This window comes from Suricata suricatta, chromosome 3, assembly GCF_006229205.1.
Source record: "Suricata suricatta isolate VVHF042 chromosome 3, meerkat_22Aug2017_6uvM2_HiC, whole genome shotgun sequence".
Lineage (NCBI taxonomy): Eukaryota > Metazoa > Chordata > Mammalia > Carnivora > Herpestidae > Suricata > Suricata suricatta.
In genome coordinates this window covers 32,763,239-32,786,600 of record NC_043702.1, presented here as the reverse complement: position 1 = coordinate 32,786,600, position 23,362 = coordinate 32,763,239, and the positions used below count along the sequence as shown (strand labels likewise).

At 34.3% G+C, this 23,362-nt stretch overlaps 1 protein-coding gene across 1 annotated transcript in view; it reads right to left on the bottom strand.

The window, feature by feature from the left end:
* Positions 1-3,856: 3,856 nt before the first annotated feature.
* The window catches only part of C2CD6 (C2 calcium dependent domain containing 6), a 147,125-nt gene continuing 127,619 nt past the window's right edge, over positions 3,857-23,362 (bottom strand). Inside the window, exons 14-16 of the mRNA XM_029934066.1 lie at positions 12,530-12,604; positions 7,259-10,753; positions 3,857-4,335 (exon numbers count right to left, since the gene is read on the bottom strand). Coding sequence (XP_029789926.1) covers positions 3,991-4,335; positions 7,259-10,753; positions 12,530-12,604 — 3,915 coding nt within the window. The 3' untranslated portion in view covers positions 3,857-3,990. The remainder of the gene's footprint in view (positions 4,336-7,258; positions 10,754-12,529; positions 12,605-23,362) is intronic.

Below are 23,362 nucleotides of genomic sequence, written 5' to 3'. Positions count from 1 at the left end.
ACCATATACATAAAACATGCATGGGGGATATGCATGTTTTATGTATGTATTTGGTAGAAATACATTCTACCAAACATTTAAAGAAGAGCTAATACCTATTCCTCTCTAATTATTCCAAAAATAGAAGAGGAAGGAAAGTTTCCAAATTCATCCCAGGAAGTCAGTAATACCCTGATACCAAAACCAGATAGAGACAGTATGAAAAAAAAACCTAAAACAGGACAATTTCTCTGATGAACATAGATGCAAAAATTCTCAACAAAGTATTAACAAATGGATCCAATAATACATTTAAATAATCATCCACCACTATAAAGTGGGATTTATACCTGGGATATAAGGGTGGTTCAATATTTGCAAATCAATCAACACCACACATCACATTAACAAGAAAAAGGATAAAAAAAAGTATGATCAATATATGCAGAAAAAGTATTTGATAAAGTACATCTATTCATGATAAAAACTGTTAAAAAATTAAGTTTAGAGAGACGTATTTCAACATAATAAAGGCCATATGTGAAAAACCCATAACTAACATCATATTCAATAGTAAAATGCTGAGAACTTTCCCTCTAAACTCAGGAACTAGATAAGGATGTCCACACTCACCACTTATATTCAACAGAGTACTAGTAGGCCTAGCCACAGCAATCAGACAACAAAAAAATAAAAGGCATCTAAATCAGTAAAGAAGTCAAACCTTCACTATTTGCAGATGACATGATACTATATATAGAAAATGGTAAAGAGTCCACCAAAAAACTACCATAACTGATAAATGAATTCAAAAATGTCAAAGGATACAATATTAATACTGGAAATCAGCTCCATTTCTATACACTAATAATGAAGTAACAGAAAGAGAAATTAAGAAAACTATCCCATTTATAATTACACCAAAAACAATACCTGGAAATAAACTTAGCCAAGGAGGTTTCAGTACTCTGAAAACTGTAAAACACTGATGAAAATAATTAAAGATACAAGAATCAATATTGTTAAAATGTCCATACTACCCAATAACCAATGCCATCTGCAGATTTAACACAATCCCTATCAAAATACCAACAGCATTTTTCATAAAACTGTAACGAATAATCCTAAAATTTGTATGGAACCAAAGATGACCTTGAATAGCCAAAGCAATCTTGAAAAACAAAGACAAAACTGGAGGTATCACAATCCTAGATTTCAAGGTAATGAAACAGTATGGTACTGGCAGAAAAATGAACACATAGATCAGTAGAACAGAATAGAAAGCTCAGAAATAAACCCACACTTTTAAAATCAGTTAATCTCTAACAAAGGAGGTAAGAACATCCAATGGGAGAAAGGCAATCTCTTCAAGAAATGGGATTGGGAAAACTGGACAACTACATGCAAAAGAATGAAACTGGACCACTTTCTTACACCACATACAAAAACTCAATATAGGTTAAAACTCAATAATGAAACTGGACCACTTTCTTATACCATGTACAAAAACTCAATATATGTCAGTATTGTATATATTCTTACACAATATACAAAAACTCAATATAGGTTAAATACCTAAATGTAAGACCTGAAACAACGAAATTCCTGGAAAAAACATAGGCACTACTTTCTCTGATATCAGCCATAGAAACGTTTTTTTAGTATGTTTCTTATGGGTAAGGAAACAAAAGCAAAATTAAACTATTGGACTACACCAAAACAAAAAGCTTTTGCATGCAACAGAAACCATCAACAAAGCAAAAGTACAACCTGAATGTGAGAAGATATTTACAAATGATAGATCTGATAAAGCATTAGTATCCAAACTATATAAAGAATTTAAACAACTCAACCTAGAATGAAACAAATAATCAAATTTTAAAATGGGCAGAGGAGATGAATAGATGTTTTTCCAAAGAAGATATACACATAGCCAACAGATACATGAAAAGATGTTCAACATTACTCACCAGGAAATTGCAAGTCAAAACCAAAAGAGAAATCACACCTTTCAGAATGACTAACATAAAAAACACAAAAAATAACAAGTGTTGGTAAGGATGTGGAGAAAATGAACCCTGCTTCACTGGTGGTGGGAATGCAAACCAGGGCAGCTACTGTGGAAAACAGTTTTTTTAAATTAAAAATAGAATTCTTATATGATCCAATAATTCCACTATTATTTACCTAAAGAATATAAAAATACTAATTTGAAAAAATATATGCACCTCTGTATTTCTTGCATTATTTAGAATAGCCAAGATATGGAAGCAGCTCAAGTATGCACTGATAAGCAAATGGGTAGAGATGATACACAAACACTCCACTGGAATATTAGCCATAAAAAAGAAGGAAATTTATCATTTGAAACAACATGAATAGATCTAGAAGTATAATGCTAAGGAAAACAAGTTAGTCAGAGAAAGACAAATACCATATGATTTCACCATGTAGAATTTAAAAAACAAATGGTATATATACACAATGGAGTATTACATGGCATTGAGAAAGAATGAAATATGGCCTTTTGTAGCAAAGTGGATGGACCTTGAGGGTTTCACGCTAAGCGAAGTAAGTCAGGCAGAGAAGGACAGATACCATATGTTTGCACTCATAGGTCTAACAGGAGAACAGGAGAAACCTAATGAAGGACCAGGGGGAGGGGAAGAGGGAGAGAGAGTTGGGGAGAGAGAGGGACGCAAAACTTGAGAGACTATTGAATACTGAAAACGAACTGAGGGTTGAAGGGGGAGAGGGGAAAAGAGGTGGTGGAGATGGAGGAGGGCACTTGTGGGGAAGAGCACTGGGTGCTGTATGGAAACTAATTTGACAATAAACTACTTTAAAAAAGTGAATAAAAATTTTAAAAAGAAGAAAAAAAATGAGCAGCAACAAAAAGAGAAACAACAAAAAACAGCCTCTTAAGAACAAACTATAGATTGCCAAAGGGGAGGGTGTGAGGGGATGGGTGTAATGGGTGAAGGATATTAAGAGTACACTTGCTATGGGGCACCTGAGTGGCTCAGTCAGTTAAGGATCCAACTTCAGTTCAGGTCATGATCTCACAGTTTGTGGGTTCAAGCCCCATACCGGGCTTTGTGCAGATAGCTTGGAGCCTAGAGCCTGCTTCAGATTCCGTGTCTCCCTCTCTGCCCCTACCACATTCATACTCTGTCTCTTTCACTTTCTCAAAAATAAACAAACATTAAAACCTACTCTTAAAAAAAAAAGTACACTTGCTTAGATGGACAATGAATAATATATAAAATTGTTCTATGTAACACTATATGTTAATTATACTTGAATTTAAAAATGAACAGAACCAATTTTTGTCAGTCTCTGATTTATATCCTATGTCAATTTTACCAATTGTGCAGTTTCTACAGTTTTATGTGGTTTCTACAGTTTTATGCTATTAAAGAGGCCCTTACATAGTTTTTTTAGTAAGTTAGAAAGGTAAGTAAGTTAGGAGGTACCTCAGGAATTAGTATTAAATCTGTTATTATCTTTATTTATATAGTGTAACCATAAAAATAAATAAGCAGTTTAATACCAGATGACATTAAAATTCATAGATGTTCTATAAACCCAGAGAATTATATACTGTTGAATCTGAAAATATAGAGTTGACAAATAAGAGTATATTAATAGCAAAAGGCTAAACATAAATAACTGTAAATAAAGACCCTGAAAATTGGGTAGACAGGAATAATTTAGAAAATAACAAAGATTTGGGAAATCAGAGAACTATCAACTGGTGATACTGTTATATAATGAAAAGGAGGGAAAGCTGGGAAATAAAAATAAATAAGAACTGATTATGTGTTTTTTGGACTGTTCTCTAAGGTTGATAAAGAAAAACACATTTACATCAAAAGTGCTTCTTTTTCATTTTAATTAAAACAAAATGGTTCTAACAAGATGAAACTTGGTTGCTGACTTCTATCACACAAAAGGACAGGTCTCCAAACCATTTTGTTAACTAGAGAAATGGTAGTCTGACTGTCGGCCTTACATACCATCCTGAACTTTTAACATTTGGATAATATCACAAATGAGCGAACACTTTTCAATATTTTCTTTTAATTTTTTTTTTGGCCGCATTCTATGGATTTCATAATCTGGGATTGCATCTATATGAACTAAGCCTGCTGAAACCATTCGAGGACTTGTGCATTTTCCGTTGTGGGTTTCTCGCCGTTTGTTAACCTTTGGAGCAGTATTCGGTCTTGCAAAGTGTTTTAACTGATTATTGCTATCATCCAGGCTCTTTCCTAAAAGCCTTGCTCTTGATTTTGCTTGTTCAGCATGCTTAAGTGAGCTCACAGGTATATCCTCAAATCTATCCAAACAATCCTAAATATTAAAAGATCAAGTTGGTGAGTTAGTTTTCTTAAAAGTACATTTTAAATTTATAAGAACTAGAGTTTGTAATATCAACAAATTAAAGACAAAGAATGAGAGCATCATGTATTTTATAGGCAGTCCCCAAATTCAGATCCTACACCCAATGCCTCTTATTAGATACTATCATAGAAACCATATTTTAAAAAATAAGTCTTGGGGGTGCCTGGGTGGCTCAGTTGGCTAAGCATCCAAATTTGAGCTCATGTCATGATCTCATGGATTGTGGGTTTCAGCCACACATTGCAGCTCAGAGCCTGGAGGCTGCTTCAGATTCTGTGTCTCCCTCTCTCTGCCCTTGCCCACTCGTGCTGTTTCTGTCTCTTAAAAATGAATAAATGTTAAAAAATGTTTTTTTTAATGAGTCTTATTATTTAAAAGGATCTGTTTTTCTTTTTTAAGAGAGCGAGAAAGAAAGCACATGTATACAGGTGGGGAGGGGCAGAGGGACAGAGAGAATCTTAGACTCCACACTCAGTACACTCAGCACCAGAACCCCATGAGGCTTGATCTCATGACCTGGGGATCATGACCTGAACCAAAATCGAGTTAGATGCTTAACTGACTGAGCCACCCAAACACCCCAGATTTGTTACTTTAAAATGAATTGAAAATATGAAGCTGAAAACCAGAAAAACTTCAGAGAGCTTTCCTTAGGGTTCAGACTCCTAGACAAAGCCAGTCAACCTATAATTCTCCTCCAAAACATATTTTCCTGAATCCCAAATATAAGTCATAAATTCATACTTTATGTCTTCTACAGTTTCATTCATTTTTAAAAAGTAATAAACATCTTCTTTAATATACTTTCACGCACACATACAGATCCTGGTGTATAAGGATAGAGTCATACTATTTATATTAAAGTAAAAAAAATTATGTACATTCTGAGAGTAAACAAGTAAAACTTTTAGGAAAATAACTGGAAGAATATACACCAAAGTAATTTTTTAAAATAATGTTTAAGGTGGCAGGATTATGGGCTTTGTTTTCCTTTTCTCTTTTTTCAAATTTATATACTTGGCTACATTTTATAATAAAAATGTAATAACCTACAATTATCCCTAAGAATGTATGGAGCTATTAGTCATTCCTAAACTAGAATAAACTAGTTTGCTCTGCAGTTTGAGCATCTTGTCTCTTAACGCTATGCAGAGATAGCCAAAGTAATAAGATACTCTGATTTAGAGAGAAGGTGGGAATGAATTAGTAGAATTGGAGGGTGAGAAGAGGTTGTGCAGGACTGAGAAGAATTGAGGCAGTTAGAAAGAGATTTACAAAAAAGGAGGTATAAAGAGTGTAAAGACAAATTCTATCTACTTTATAATTTTACCTGGGCTTGAAGGAGGCAAGGAAACATTTTTCCTCTTCTCTCTTATATAAGTGGAGCAATTAGGTAAGCCACATTACTAAAGGAATTTTTGCTACTTTGGTGAGTAATATATAATTCTTGCTTCACAGATTAGATAACTAATCACTAGAATATCAGTGGAAGGGCCTGGACACCCAGACAACTGGTTATTTTTCTGGATGCTTCTACAACTCAATATCTCTTCTATTTTGATTCCTTTGAGAGATTCTCAGATTTTAGAAAAGAGTAGGTGAACAAGTCTTTCTGATGATCTGAAAAATGCCCTCTTACCACTCAATTCTGTTGTCAACTTCACTAGAGAGAAAAGTTTAGGTTCTGTTGGTTTAACAGAGGAAAGTAAAGATAACTCTACCTCTCTTGCCCACTCTCAGAGTAAAGTTTCTGAGATCCTGCATGATTTCATGATATAATAAAAACACAATTTCTTCTTTTGTTTGGAAAAGTGATATTAAAGATTCCATTTGTCTAAAGGAACTTCAGAAAGTCTTTACTTTCCGTAAATTATGGACCCATCTTACTTCCTTTTTCTAGTAGTTACACACGTGTGTACACATACACTCCCTTAATGCTAAATTACCAAATTTAGATAGAAAAGAGAAACCCAAAGTTGAGAGTATATGCTAAATTGATAATATATTTCAGCTACTAATTTTACTATGTACTAAAGCTAAATATTTGCTTTACTATGGAAAGCAAATTCAAAGCAACTATTATGAATTAGATCTATTTTCTCATTCAAAGGATTATGCACATCAAATTATCTATGCAATATCATTTTGGGATTTATGGGTTCTCCCAGTCGTGTGTCATGCCTGTCTATATATATTAATAGAGAAGAGCAGTAGTCCAGAAAATTAAAGTCTCTTCTATCCCTAGATTTTAACTTTGCTTCAGAATGGTTTGTATAAAGTCTGGTAGCAGTTCTACCTTTCTAATTGTTTTATGTTAATATTATAAATAGATTTGAATTCTTAAATTTCTCAGCACATGAGATAGCAGAAGGGCAGTGGTGATAGAAGAGAGAAGTTAAATTAAAATTTTTCCATTCATAATCCAACAGATTGTAAATTTTGCATATCCCTAATGCTTATCACAATAACTGGCATACAGCCACTGCCAATAACTGTATAGCCAGTCCTGGCTGAAATCTAGCCAGTTCTCCATAGACAGGACTCTGTGCTTTGGTTCTAGGTGCTCAGTCTACAGTCTTCCCAGAGGAAAGGGTGCCTTGTTCTAATTCATGCTCCAGAGGGAGTACCCTTTATCTATTTTATACAAAGGCACTAAGTGTTAGCAATCCCCTGATTTTGTTACTACATTTTGAGTTGGGTAAGGTAAAATCTGAATGTCAGAAGGATTTTTTTTTTAAATTTGAAGGTCTGTTTATCTTGGGGGTTATCTATGAAGGTTATACACACACTTGCATACAGATATATATGCCCCAAAATAGATTTACAAATTTTACCAAATACAAAAATAGTAGACTTAGAAAAACAGTATTACATGTATAGTTCTTCTTGCAGTCCAGTGAAGCAATGTCCTTGGAATAGATTTCTTTCCAATTCTTGCAGAGGGCAGCGTGGTTGGTAGTATCCTAACTATTTTGCTAAATGACTTCTTTTGTTTGTTGACATGGTCTCTTTCTTTTCGGATCTTGGGCTTTAGATTTTCTCTCTTTAATACTTCTGGGAAGAGGAATTGTTTTGAGTTTTTCTCAGCTTCCATAACTTTATATTTAAATGACTGTAATTCAGGGAACTTGGCACATTTTTCATTGCAAATTCCATTTTTTAGAGAAAGAGCTCGTATATTTTTGTATTGTGCAAATGTTACTAAATGTTTTTTATTATTGTTATTACTTCCTTTCAATCTCTGAAAATACTGGTCTTCTAATTTTGATTTCTCCCCAGCCTCTAAATTGAAATAAGTTAAAGTGTTAGTCTGCCTGGAAGGAAAAGTGTATCTGTATACATATTCTTCATTTTCATTTGGCATTTTGCAGTTAGGAATTCTTGGATATGGTGACAGTACTGTTTCAAGTTTTTCTTGTGCCATCAATTTATAGATGTTATTATGCTCTTTTTTTCCAAGGGACTTCATTTTTAGTGTCCTTTCAAAGCAAGCATTTGACTGAGTTATTTTTGATTTACCACTCCAACCATGTGGGCCTTCAACTTCTGTTTTAAAATCACAATTTTCTGCTTGAGGAAGCTGCATTATACCATGTTCTTTCCTTTGTTTAAGTACTATATCTGTAAGTCTTTCTGATGACTTATTTAGTGGAATTGCTTGGATATTTTTGTTGAAAGAAGGTTGTGCTTTATTTAATCTCAGTGTTTTGACTTCTTCTATAGAGCAGTATCCTTTCTGCTCCTCAATTATTGATGGATTTTCCTTAATATTCTGTAAAGAAAAATATTCCTTTTCTTTCTTTTTGGTCAGTTCTATTTCTATAAGTCTATCCTCAGGAACTTTTTGCAAAGTGGTTTTTTGAACAATTTTTGAATATTTATTTTGCTTTTCTGAATTCTCCTCCACATATTGATTTTCTTTTCTAAAAGATAAAGCTGGCTTTATAGATCTTAATGGTATGGATCCAGTATTGATCAAATTTATATGCTGGCTGATCCCCTCTAATTGCCTTTCTGTGACTAGTCCTGATTTTGAAAGTTTTTCTATAAAAAGACTCTGGAGGTGTTTGCTTAAGTCAGCTTTTAGATTTAATAGTTCATTTTCTGATGAAGCTTTAAGATAGTTTTGTAGAGATTTATTTAAAGGATATTTCATGTTTATGTCAAGTCTTTCACCAAAACTCCCCCTTGAAATATCTTGTCCTAACTCATGAAAAGATATTGAGGTACTGCTAGATCTTAGAGAAGACATGTTTGAGTGGAGAGCCTCAGATGCTGTCTCTTTAAATAAACTGCTTTCTGAAAGGTTTTTTAGGAAATAGTTTTGGAGAATTTCATTTAAAAAGGATCTTAGTCTTATTTCCAAATGTTTATCTATGAAATGATGATTAAAATTATTTACAAAAGACACAATTTCTTTCACAGTTTCTGAATATTTTTCCAGAAAAATGTTCTGCCCTTTTGGTTCTACTTTCTCATTCATCAAATACAGACTGTGATAGATTTTTGGTAAGTCTTCTTTAGTGATGTGTCCAGATTCTGAAAGTCTTTCTACAAGGTAATGTTGGATATGTTTACTTAGTTCAGATTTTAAATTTTTAATTTCTGACTCTGAGAGTTCTTCTAGAAATACACGCAGATTTGGACTCAAAATAGACCTTCTGTCTAATTCATGTGCTTTATCAAAATTCTCTTTGATTTCTTCAAGGTCTTCTGTATTATTTGGAAAATGATACTGGATTAATCTTTCTAATTCTTTTTCTGATTGTCTTATTTCAGACTGATTATATTTGAAAATCATACTAAACATATGTTTTAAAAAGGATTTTAACATTATTACATCTGAATCATTAAGTTTACCCATTAATGAGTTACTTAAATTTTCTAAAGTAGAATTTAGATCATTTTCTTCTCTATCAAACCTCTGACTGTTATTTAGCATATCTGTGTTTTTATCTGGTGTTGACTGATATTTTGAATCTTGTGGGGATATGTTTTGGTCTTCATCCACATATCCAACTCTATTAAAAGAAGTAGTGTCTTTGGGAATGATGAGCATATTCTGATCTGAAAGAGGTTCTGGTTTGCTTTGGGTTTCTGAATAATCCTCTGTGGAATACTTTGGCTCTTCTTCAGCAAAGGCTGTCTTTGTATCCAGCATGGAGCTCTTTTGATATTCTTTACCTAATTCTATCACTTTGATTAACCCAGATTCTAAAAGACTATCTATAGGAAATGCTTGTATTATCTGGCTTATAACAGATTTGGCCTGTGGCAATCCTATTTCATCATCATTTTCTTCATAGTGAAGTAGAATATTTGAAGATGAACTCTCCGAAGCAGTGGGTAATTGATTCTGCAAATTTATTGGTACTTCACTCGATTCTTTCACTCCTATGTCCAACTCTGAGAAGATAGGTGCAGTGAATATTTGCTTTATAACATAATCATGTGCAATGCTACTTACACCTGACTGGGGACTAGACACTCCAATTTTGTAATTTTTCTTTTTGAAATTATTTGTTTTAATTGGAAAATCAATCTCACCAGACTTCAAGTGTTTTCCAGAGACAAGTTCCCCTTCCACCTCTGGAGAATTTCTTGGTCCACCTTCTGAAAGTGAATCTGCAGGAGTATCTTTAATGATTTCTCTTAAAAGAGACTTTAAGTTTACAATGTCTTTTTCTGAAAGCGAGCTATTTGAATCTTGAGCTTTTTCAAATACTTTGTTTTCCACACTAGTTGGTGGTTCATCAGGAACATGTATAAGTGGAAAACTAAGACTTTTCTTTTTTGTTATAGTGTCCATAGGAATCTCTGGTTTAGAAAATAATTTATCTGATAGGTCTTGCAGATCTTTACCTAAAATTGACTTGAGCATCATTGATTGTTTTAAATTTTCCAGGTGGGAAGTAAGACTTAATGATTTTGTGAGGCGACATGTATTTACATTTCCAGTCATTGATGATTCCCCTTCCAAGTTTGGTAGAGATACATTTGGTAATCTTTCTTTTAACTTATTCTTAGTATCTAAAGTCTTTATTGTGGTCATACTGGGGTCACGGGCAAAATTACTCTTAGTGTCTAAAGTCTTTATTGTGATAAAATCAGGATCATGGGCTAAGTTAGTCTTAGTGTTTGAAGTCTTTACTGTGGCATTACCAGGATCATGTAGCCAGGTTTTATGAGTAGGTCTTGCAGTATTTGAATATGTTGGGTAAGGAGGATCTTGGTCTTCATGCTCTATAACCTCTGCACTTAAAATGTTTCTACATCTGGACATATCTTGGTCTTTCCTTTTTCTGACTGACATTTTGTTGTTTATATTCCTTAGAAGAGGATCAAAACCATTCTGAAAGTTGAATTTCTGGAATTGTAATATTAAAAACAAAAGGTAAGAAATTCTATAGTATTTATTTAAATTTATAATAAATTTTCTAGTTAAATTTTCTTTGATCAATCTGTCAAACTATCTACACATCCACCTACCTTATACAAAAAGAAACTTTTATTTTAAAATATTTGAAATTGGAATGATGAAAATTTTAATGCAAAAATTTAAAATTCATAATTCTGATACTATTTTATGTCTAAGAACTTTTTGCTACCTAGAATCTTTTAAAACACTTAAACAGCATTTATAGTTTTTTTAGGATTTAATTTTAAAAAGTTTTAGTAGTTTATTGTCAAATTGGTTTCCATATAACACCCAGTGCTCTTCCCCACAAGTGCCCTCCTCCATTACCACCGCTTCCCTTCCCCCCCCCCCCCCCCCTTCAACCCTCAGTTCATTTTCAGTATTCAATAGTCTCTCAAGTTTTGCATCCCTCTCTCTCCCCAACTCTTTCCCTCTTCCCCTCCCCCTGGTCCTCCATTAGGTTTCTCCTGTTCTCCTGTTAGACGTATGAGTGCAAACATATGGTATCTGTCCTTCTCCGCCTGACTTATTGCGCTTAGCATGACACCCTCGAGGACCATCAACTTTGCTACAAATGGCCATATTTCATTCTTTCTCATTGCCATGTAATACTCCACTGTATGTATGTATGTATGTGTGTGTGTATATATATATGTGTGTGTATATATATATGTGTGTGTATATATATGTGTGTGTATATATATATAATGTGTGTGTATATATATATAATGTGTGTGTATATATATATATATATAATGTGTGTATATATATACACACACATACACCACATCTTCTTGATCCATTCGTCAGGTGATGGACATTTAGGCTTTTTCCATGATTTGGCTATTGTTGACAGTGCTGTTATGAACATTGGGTTACATAGGGTTTTTTTCTTAATTTCCAGAGTAGCTGCACTTATTTAGACAATGGCTAACATCAGTATCTAAGTCCTGTCCATAGAAATACTTACTATTTTAGTAGCAATATAGACCATTTTTATAATGCAAAGCAAGTAGAAGATACCCCATTAAAAGTTTCATAAGTATTTTATAAAGACTAACTTGGAAGCATATGTCATCTGCTTTTAAGTCTGAGAATTTCAACAATGATGATGAATTCCACTTACTCCTTTTGCATGTCACAGCAATTTTGCTTTTTGATGAATACCATTTATGCTTCATAAATGGTTGAGAGAGAGCAGTACAAAAAAATTCTGTATTACAGTGAAATCCCAGTGTAACATCCATGGGAAGTGTTGTAGCTCTGGGAATCAAGCTAGTCTATCATGAAATAGCCTTTTAAATGTAGTCTCTTATTCCAATTTTTTCAAACATATTCTTGTGTTTGTTAATACAACTTATGCATTATCCAGTTGAGAAAGGCAAAATGTGAAATAATCAGCCTAGTGTTTTAGTTTATTTCAACTTAGTATTTCAAACTTCATTGTAATGGATACTGTTTATTATAACTTTTTTTAGAAGTTGATATCCAGGTGATAGTATAAGAATCCCCTGGGTTTTTCTGAGAAATATAGATTCCCAGGCTCCATCCCCAGATTTAGTTTCATCAGGTCAGAAGTAGTCCCTGGGAACATGTATTTTTTCAAAGACAGCCAGATGCTTCTAATGGGTAGTCTGGTTTAGGATCCACTGAATTATATAAAGTATTAGAGAAACCTAGTATTTAAATATAATTGTTATTGGGATAGGATAATCTAGGACTCACCTGATATTTTGGTGTGAATTCTATATATTCTGGTCTGAAAGATGGTGAAATATATTCCTTTGGTGAAAAAATCACCTTATAAAAAGAGACGTTTTAATTTTAGGCTGCTTGTTATGCAAGGATATTTCCCAAGATAATTTTATTCTTTCAATACTTATTAAAGACATAAAAATTTAAAACCTAAATTTAAGTATTTTGTCTCATAACTACTATAACTTATTTTTCCCATTATCAAAGAAATCTGTACATATATAATGCATTTTCATATATAATCTTAGCTTCCTTGATACCGTATTCACCCTAGTGAATTTGTAAAATCAAAACAATACACAGCAACTTCAAGCAAAATCTAAAATAGAAAATAGAATTATCAGAACAAATACAATCATTTTAAAAGATTATAAAATGCTTTAGATAATAAATGGCATTTGATATGATATTGGGGGAGAGAGCATTTTCAATGATTCTTTAACCTGTAATTGCTAAGTAGGTACTTAACACTGACTAAGGAAACATTTGGTGCTAGATCAGGGTACAGAATCACAGAACCACTGAATTTTTGTAGATGAAAGGTACTTTAGAGATACTCTAGTCCTACTCCTTGTTTTATACAAGAATCTGAAGTTGAGGTTTGGTGCTCCAAGTTACCCAGATGATTAGTATCTTAAATCTAGGTGTTCTAAATTTTCCATCACACAATCAAGACTATAGTAATGTGCCTCCATACTGCCAACTCATCTAGGAAAAACTTGACACCATCTCTTTGAGAGTACTAAGTACTACAAAGCACTTTCTGATATACTTTCTCCTTTAGACAGAATGTTCATTATATATCGAGTTAATTAAAAATAACAGTTCAATGAATGATGTTTCCATAAGTAACACTTTTGGTTTAAGTGTTTATTAATATTAAGCAGTTAATAACGCAATCTTAAATTTTCAGCACCTTAGCAGTTTTGCTATTTTTCTCTGCCCTAACACATTGACTAAATTATTTCTACAAGTTTGGCTCAGGTCACAGTCTTAATAGTTTGTGAGTTCAAGCCCCACATTGGGCTCTGTGCTGACAGTTCAGAGCCTGGAGTCTGCTTTGGATTCTGATCTCCCTCTCTCTCTGCCCCTTCCCAAATTACAATCTATCTCTCTCAAAATAAACAAACATAAAAAAATTTTTTAAGAAGTTTAAATTCTAACATATGAAATCTCATTATTTTAAATAAATTTAGTAGAAAAATTAAAATTTAAATATGACAAGGAAATGGAAGAGCAATAATATATATGTATATATACATATGTATATACACACATATGTGTGTGTATATAATATATATGTGTGTATATATATATATATATATATATATATATGATGTCCTTTTTGTAAAAGACACAAATAAAAAGTCTCCCTGATATAAGCATGAAAGGTTGTGTGACAGGATATAAAATGCTAACATCTCTGGAGGAGAGGAAACTGGACACTATTAACTTACATTCTGTTTAAGTCTGTATTATTATTTAGATGAACATGGAACACATTAAAACTCCTGATACATTTATACTGAGGAGAAATGCTTTAGACATTCATCTCGGGAAGCTAGAACAGGACAATAAAACCAATTTAGGAGCTTTCAGATGGTGGATTGAACATGTGGGTCTATTCTCTCCTACCTCTCAAGGTTCAGTAAATTAAACAATATTTCAAAAATCCCATAGCAATACTGGAAATCAATAAGGTGAGACACCAGGATTTAGAAAGTTGAGAAAATTTTAAATATGAAACAAGATGAGATCGATTGAATGAAAATCCCCATCAAGAAAATGAGAGCCTTAAATAACAGAACTCAGGTGGGTCTGAGAAGCAATAAATTCAAGGTCAGCATATACAAAGAGAATTAGATGATAGTGTAATTATCATAGTTATTAATTAAAGAGCTGTATTCAGAACAGCTCGATCTTCTCTCTCTGTGAATACAGAGCATATGTTGCTGACAGCACTGTCTTTCCCAGTCACCCAGCCAAAATATCAAAAAAAAAAAAAAAAAAGAAAAAAAGCCCCTGCTTTCTAATCTTGGTGTGTCATCTGTGTAGGTGGGATCCTATGAGTTTTGAGCCTTAATGGGGAAACAGAGTAGAGCTTGCTGTCACTTACATTTCCACATCAGGTAACAGAAAGGATATAAAAAGAAAGAAAAGGAAGCTTCATCTAGGAGAGAAACACATGGGTTCTCTGGAAATGTTGGGTCCCCAGCCACCCTGCCTAGCCTCTTCCATCCCCATATACCCTCCAGGGAACTCTACCTGTCACACAGAGCACACCTATACAATGAACATTCCTTCATTCACAAATATAAAATGAGCTAACAAAGTTTACCAGATATATGAGGAAAATCAATACATGCAAGTGAATTATCAATATGAAAAAAACAAACCCCAGAGTAAATACAGATGTTTCTGAGGAATGTGAGTAGAGGGTAATCCTTGGAAAAGATTCTAAATAGTATCTTGAGATAATCAAAAAGGTATTGATATCCATCTCAAATACACAAAATAGAATTCTGGATTACTAAGACTGCTCCCCTCTCCTCTCCAAACCCCCACAAAACCTTGGCCTTTCTCTATTTTTCCTCATTTCAGTTAATGGTGCTACCATCTACTGAATTATTAGACTAGTAATTTAAGTATCATTCTTTATTTCTCTCCTCCTTACCATCTAATCCAGCATTAGGTCCTGTGGTTGCTGCCTTCAAAATATACCACGTGTCCAATCACATCTCACCATCAACCCTACCACTGTAGCACAAGCCACTATCATCTCTTGTCAAACATTACTCTTCTAACTTGTTTCTTGTTCTCTGTGACAGAGACTAATAATTGCCTTACCACAATATATATGATATCACAAACATAAATTTTGTTTTTAGCATTCAAGCAGAAATGTCCCCTGCTTAAAAAAAAAAAAAAGCTACATTTTCCAGCCTTCTTTGAAGGGTAACTATGTGACAAGTTCCTGGCCAACTACACATAACTGGAAGTTGTTGGGAGAATCTTCTGTTAAAGTATCTTAAAATAGAGGCAGACTCGTTTGACAGGGACCTAACTGACCTGCCTGCATTCCAAGTTATGTGAGCTAGAGCTGAACTAGTCAGTCCTTCATGTATCCACCCAGTAAGGTTAAAACCGACACACACGATGATTTGCACAAAACGTCTATCTAGTTCAATGACGGTAACTGAGAACTTGCTCAAGACCAAGAGTGCTGTTATAACATAGGAGGGGATAGAGCAAGAGTGAATAAAAATGCCATGAAATTTTACAATACTTTGAGGATAGCTTTTTCTTCATTGGGTATTTGTTTGGTTTCCAGAAACTTTGTTTTCCAGAGCTCCTATGAAGCTGGTTCAGACAGCTTCTGAATGCTTTTTCAATGTTTTTCAAGGGAACAAGAACTTGGAGCTTCTAATTCCACCATTTTGTTGCTATAAATTTCCTTTAACATTTCTTGTGGTGTGGGTCTTCCTGCAATGAATTCTCTCAGCTTTTGCTTGCTGAAAGGGTTTCTTAACTTCTATTTCAAAAAATTTTATCACTCTTTATTCTAGATTGGTGAAGTTTTTCCTTCTATAACTTAAAGATGACATGCCATAGTGTTCTGCCTTCCGCAGTCTCTAACAAGAAGTCTGTTGTTATTTCTTCCCCTATAATAAATGTGTTCCTCTCCCATCCCCCTAAGGTTTTCTATTTACCACTGATTTTCAGCAATGTGATTATGATATGTCTGAGAATTTTTTTTAGGTCTATTCTCTTTGAGGTTCACTGAGCTTCTTGGGTCTGTGGGTTTACATCTTTCATCAAATTTGAAAAACTTTTGGACATTATTTCTTCAAATACATTTTTTTAGTTTCTCCTTCCTATGTCTCCAATTACATGTACAGTTTACCATTTGGTATTTTCACATGTTATTGATGGTCTACTTTTTTTTAAATCTCTTATTGTGCTTTATTTTGTATAATTTCTAATTCTATGTCTTCAGGCTCATTGATCTTATCTTTTCAGCATCTAATGTGCTATTACTTCCTTTTTCATCTCTAAAAATTCTGTTTGGTCTATCTGTACCTTCCATTTCTTCCCTCACCATGTTCATATTTATTCTACCTTCTTAAGTATATGGAATATATTTGTAATAGCTCTTTTAACATCCTTTTCTGTTAGTTCCATCTTCTCTGTCATTTCTAGGTCTGTTCCTGTTGATTTGCCTGCATTAGGGGTCATATTTTCTTGCTTTTATTGTATGTCCATAATTTTTTATTGGATGCTGAGAATGATAAATTTTACATTTTTTGGTTGCTAGATTTTGCCTTCTTATTTTATTTTGGTGTACATTAATATACTTGGAGATAGTTGGACTCTATTGAAGCTTGCTTTTAAGCTTTATTGGTATTGAGGGGGCATTGTCCAAAAACCCTTTAAGGTAGATATGATTTAGTCTCTCTACTATGATGATGGCCTTCTGTTTTCTGTCACATGTGTTAGGAGTCTTTTATTTCTAGCATATAGGAAAATGGTTTATTTCTGGGTATGTGAGTTCCTAGAATATTCTACCTAACTTTTTCAGTGGTTCTTTTTCTCGCCGCCACTATTTGACTAGTCAGTGAATGAGTACTCAGTCTAGTACTCAATGACTGAAGGGGACCTCCTTCAAAGTTATCTGGAGATTTCTTGCTCTATATTTCCTTCCTCTCTGGTACTCTACTCCACAAATTCTGCCTCTGCCTGCCAAAGTCCAATATCCATTTCTTCAACTCAGTGAGACTTCCAAGCTCTCCCTCCTGGCGCTGCTATACAGTACATTGGTATGACTGTAGGGCTCACTTTATCCTTTTCTCTGAGAAATCATAGCCCCAGGAAGCCATCTTCCCAATGTCTGAAAACTGCTTTTCTGTATTTTTTCCTGGTTTTCTTATTAAGGCAGAAAGATAAATCATATCCCTGTAAACTCCATCTTCACTAGAAGCAGAAATATGACATTTGCTTTTCATGGATCCACAATATACACTATTTTGTTCAGCAGAGATTAACATTTAAATAATAATACTATATTATATGTGTAACATATGAATTAAAATATGTCATAAATATTGTAACAATTATAAGTTCATTTTTCTTAGATTTAAAATAGACTCAATCTATAAACAAAGCATGGGAGATTTAACTAGAGCAAAACAATAGAATGTATTAGACACCCTGACAAAGAAATGACAATATAATATATGAATAACAATAAGAAGAAAATGGAAGGGATAGGAAAATGAAACTATTAAAAAATTTTAATGTTTTTATTTATTTTTGAGAGACAGAGCATGAGTGAAGGAGGGGTGGAGAGAGGAGGTGTGGACATAGAAACTGAAGCAGGCTACAGGCTCTGAGCTGTCAGCACAGAGCCTGATGCAGGGCTTGAACTTGTGAACCATGAGATCATGACCTGAGCTGAAGTCGAACACTTAACCGGCTGAACCACCCAGGCATCCCAGAAAATGAAACTTAAAAGAAATATTTACTTTGGGGCACCTGGGTGCCTTAGTTGATTGAGCATATGACTCTTGGTTTCAGCTCAGGTTATGATCTCACAGATTGTGGGTTCATGCCCTGCATCAGGCTCTGTATTGACAGCATGGAGACTGCTTGGTATTCTGTCTCTCAGTCTCTCTCTGCCCCTCCCCTGCTCTCTCTCTCTCTCTCTCAAAATCAATAAATAAACATTAAAAAACTTTTTTAACGTTCATAGTAGGAAATTGGTAGATAATGCCTACTGGTTTACATACAGAGAATTTTTCAAAAAATATCAATCAGAGCATTATAGATAATCGTTAGAAAAATTTAAAAAATAATTTCTAATAAAACTGAGAAGAAACATTGTAGAAGGCAGGCTTGAAATATTATACATGCTCTAAATTATCTTTCAGAGTGTGATAGCAACACATTCTACCTGAAATTGATTAGCTGATAAATAATACAGAGTTTGAATTACATAATTTAAAACTATAATAAAACTTACTGGAAGAATTACAAAGCAAACTGTTAAAAGTATTTGTCCTGAGAAAGTGACACTGATAGTGTGACTATGGGTGGAGAAGAATGACTTTTACTTTTCATTTTATACCCTCTGTGCAGTCTGATTTTTGGGGGACCGTATGAGTGTAGTTTTTACATTAAAAAAAAATAAGCTGAGGGGTGCCTGGGTGGCTGAGTTGGTTAAGCATCTGACTTCAGCTCAGGTCATGATCTCACAGCTGGTGGGTTCAATCCCCAGGTCAGGCTCTGTGCTGACAGCTCAGAGCCTGGAGATTGCTTCAGATTCTGTGTCTCCGCTCCCCTCCACCTTGTCTCTGCCCCTCCTCCACTCATGCTCAGTCTCTCTCTCTCTCTCTCTCTCTCTCTCAAAAATAAACATTTAAAAAAAGCTGAGGGGGTGATGCGAGGGAGGGGCAGAGAGAGCAAGAGCGAGAGCGAGAGCGAGAGCGAGAGAGAGAGAGAGAAATATCCTGAGAGAGAGAAAGAAAGAGAGAAATATCCCACAAAGGGCAGAGAGACAGAAAGGGAGAGAGATAGAGAGAAGCAGCACTCATCCAAGGCTCATGTTTTACCTGAACTGGGGCTCATGTTCACCCGAGCCAGGGCTGGAGCTCACTGAAAGCAAGGCTTGTGCTCACCTGAAGCAGCGCTCCATCTGACCTGAAGCAGAGTTTGTACTCACTTTTTTTTGAAGGGGGGTGCAAGTGAGTGGGGGGGCAGAGAGAGACAGAAACAGATAGAATCCCGCAAGGGTAGGGGGAGAGAGAGAACTGCATAGGGCATTTTAATAGGAAATTGATTAAATAATTTTTGTACAGGTTCACAGTGAGAGACAATAGAATTTACTAGTTTACAGTACAGATTTCAGACCCAGTCTGTCTCAGTTCAAAACCCAGGCTTACCACTAACTTTCTAGATGTTCTCAGACTCATCAGATAGCTGCTCCATGACTTAACTTTTCCCCATACATAATAAAGTAAACATATCTACTTCACAGTATTGTTTGAGGATTAAATGAGTTAATGTATTAGAATACTAATACAGTAACTTGTGGTAAAAGTGTTGGGTATTATACAAAAGAATGAGATCTTGCCATTCTTTTGACAATATGGATGGACCTAGAGGGTATTATGCTAAGTGAAGTAAGTCAGACAGAAAAAGACAAACACTATATGATTTTCCTTATAAGTGCAATCTAAAAAACAAACCACAAAAAGAAAACTAGACTCTTAAATACAAGACCAGTGCTCTAACCCCTGAGCTATGGAGCCAACAGCTAGACTCTTAAATACAGAGAAAAAGTTGGTGGCTGCCAGAAGGAAGGCAGGTAGGCAGATGGGCAAAATAGATAAAGGGAATTAAGAGGAACAATTTTCTAGTTGTAAAATACATAAGTAATTTTGTATGGGGTGCAGCATGGAAATATAGTTTAAGGTATTGCAGCAGCATTATGTGGTGATAGATGCTGACCACACATCATAATGAGTATTGAATAATGTATAGAATTGTTCAATCAATATATTGTACATCTGAAACTAATATTACATTGTGCATTAATTATACTTTAAAGAAAAAATATTGGCTATTATTAAAGTAAAAACAATTTAGCCATTTAAAGTAATGAATTTGACATACAGGTTGAATAAGGAATGTGACATTAAGTGAAAATTTAACGTACAGAACAATAAGGCTAGTTGATCATAATAAGCAGTCTGGAAAAGTCCCAGCGGCATATAATGAAATCTTTGCAAAACTGACTCAAATGGGATGAGAAAACTTCAAGAGAAAATAATTTAAAAAGTTTTTAAAATTAAAATACATGATGATGCATTTGCCAAAATCCATTGATCTGTATTTCACAAAGAATGAGCATTAATGTATGTAAACTAAAACCAAAACAATAACAAAAAGAATGTTAGTAGTCAAGAAATAATGCAGACATTGATAAATGAATCTAATTGTATTACAAATGTAAGATAAAACTACACTGAAAGGGGTAGGAGAAAAATGGAATTGGCTCTAGTAACTTTGAAAAATCATGTTTTGACTGGAAACTCTAAGGCTAAAGACAAAGTAAACTGTGCATAAACACTGTGCGTTAGTAGGTAAATATGTTCTCCATGGGTATAGTATAATTTAGTAATCATGACACTGCTTTACATTTATATTAGGGCTGGATAAATAAGTGAATAGTGGATGATGAAAGCAGGTGTCTCACTGTGGGAGAGAGAAGTTACATTAGATACAAGCACAAAAAGCAGGTTAGAATAAACTCAGTGATACTGGAGTATATTCAGAGATATCAGTATAAACTTATAATTACATATATATATACATATATATATATAGGAGATGGATACATACAGAAACAAGTATAAATACAGGTACATGTTTGGGTTTGTAGACATACACATATTACTTAACTCTATGCTGAGAAGGCCTAGACACAACAGCAACAAACACACCCAATTCCCAGAGCCTGGTTAAGTATCTTTCTCTATGAGGAATAACCAGGGATCCTTATAGAAATGGTTGATTCTAGGACTGGGGCAAGAAAAGTACAAGATAGACCCTGAACATCTTATAGTACAAAAAGCAGAAAAGTGCTCAAAAAAACAAAAGGATGAGGGCATGTCAAAGGGACACAGGACATACTAAAAGAGTTCCTAATGGCCACATATACACACACCAATAACATTATATTGGATTATAACACAAAATATAAAATATATTTATTTAGAAATGAAATTCCTCCAAAAAAAAAAAAAAAAGGAAAGAAAAAAGAAAGCAATTGGCTGATATAACTAGGAGGGATCTGGTTCCAGGGACTCAAGTGACCAACTCACTATCTCTTCCTATCTTTCTCCCTCTGGTTGGTTTTTTAATGCATTCTCTCTTAAACCACTGCTAGCTCTTGCTATAAAAGAATAAAGACTTCTCTTAATATTCTTATATCAAGTTATATGGTTATCCGCATAGCCACAGGGACAGTATCAAGTTTGTCAACTACACCAAGGATCAGAGCTGGGGCGGGGGGATGTTATCCTCAGGAAGGCATACTGACAGATAAAAAATATGTTAACTCTATGGACAATTACTATGTACACACATGCTTCATTTTATCATGTTTTGCTTTATTGTACTTCCCAGATACTGCTTTTTTAAAATAAATTGAAGGTTTGTGGAAACCTGGTGTCAAGCAACTTTATCAATGCCATTTTTCCAAGAGCATTTGCTCGTTTTGTTTCTCTGTGTTACATTTTGGTAATTCACACAACAGTTCAAACTTTTTCGTTATTATTCTACTTCTGCTGATTTGTGATTATTACAACACTGAAAGCTCAGATGATGGTTACCATTTTTTTTTAGCAATAAAGTACTTTTAAATTAAGGTATGTGCATTTTTTAGACATAATGCTATTGCATACTTAATAAACTACAGTACAATGAAGGCATAACTTATATGCACTGGGAAACCAAAAGAATGCATTTAACTTGCTTTATTGTGATACTCACTTTATTTAGTGGTCTGGAACCAAACCTGCAATATCTCTAAGGGTTCTTGCTGTGTTGAAACAACTGCCTATCTATTTCAACAAAAACACTAATGGAGTTTTACCTCATACCAGAAAAAAAAAGCATAAATGAATTAAACCCATGTAAACATAAAAATCATGTGCTAGAAAAATATCTAAGAAAATACTGACATAATCTTGGGAAGGGGAAATACCTTATAAAAAAGATATAAACTAACTGCCACAATGGAGAAGTTGCCATATTTGACAACATAAAAATTTTAAATTGCTGTAAGGACTCCAGAGTTTAAAAACATAGATAACAAACAGCATTGATAACAAAGTATTGTTTTTCAAAATATATAAAACATTCTCATACATAAGCAAACACACACCCAATTTTTACATATGGACTGAGTCAAATAACAGAAATACAAACCTAACCAAAAATGTAAAAGACCTATATGATGAAAACTATAGAAAACTTATGAAAGAAATTGAAGAAGACACCAAGAAATGGAAACACATTCCCTGCTCATGCATCAGAAGAATAAACATTGTGAAAATGTCATTACTACCCAAAGCAATCTACACATTCAATGCAATCCCCATCAAAATTGCACCAGCGTTCTTCTCAAAGCTAGAACAAGCTATCCTCAAATTCGTATGGAACCACAAAAGACCCCGAACGACCAAAGTAATATTGAAGAAGAAAACCAACATGGGAGGCATCACAATCCCAGACTTTAGCCTCTACTACAAAGCTGTCATCATCAAGACAGTATGGTATTGGCACAGAAATAGATACATAGACCAATGGAATAGAATACAGAATCCAGAGCTGGGCCCACAAATGTATGGCCAATTAATATTTGACAAAGCAGGAAAGAGTATCCAATGGAAAAAAGACTGCCTCTTTAGCAGGTGGTGCTGGGAGAACTGGACAGCAACATGCAGAAGAATGAAACTAGACCACGTTCTTACACCATACACAAAATTAAACTCAAAATGGCTGAGAGACCTGAATGTGAGACAGGAAACCATCAAAACCTTCGAGGAGAAAGTAGGAAACAACCTCCTTGACCTCAACTGCAGCAATTTCCTACTTGACACATCCCCAAAGGCAAGGGAAATGAAAGCAAACATGGACTCTTGGGACCTCATCAAGATAAAAACCTTCTGCACTGCAAAGGAAACAATCAAGAAAACTAATAGGCAACCGACAGAATGGGAAAAGACATTTGCAAATGAC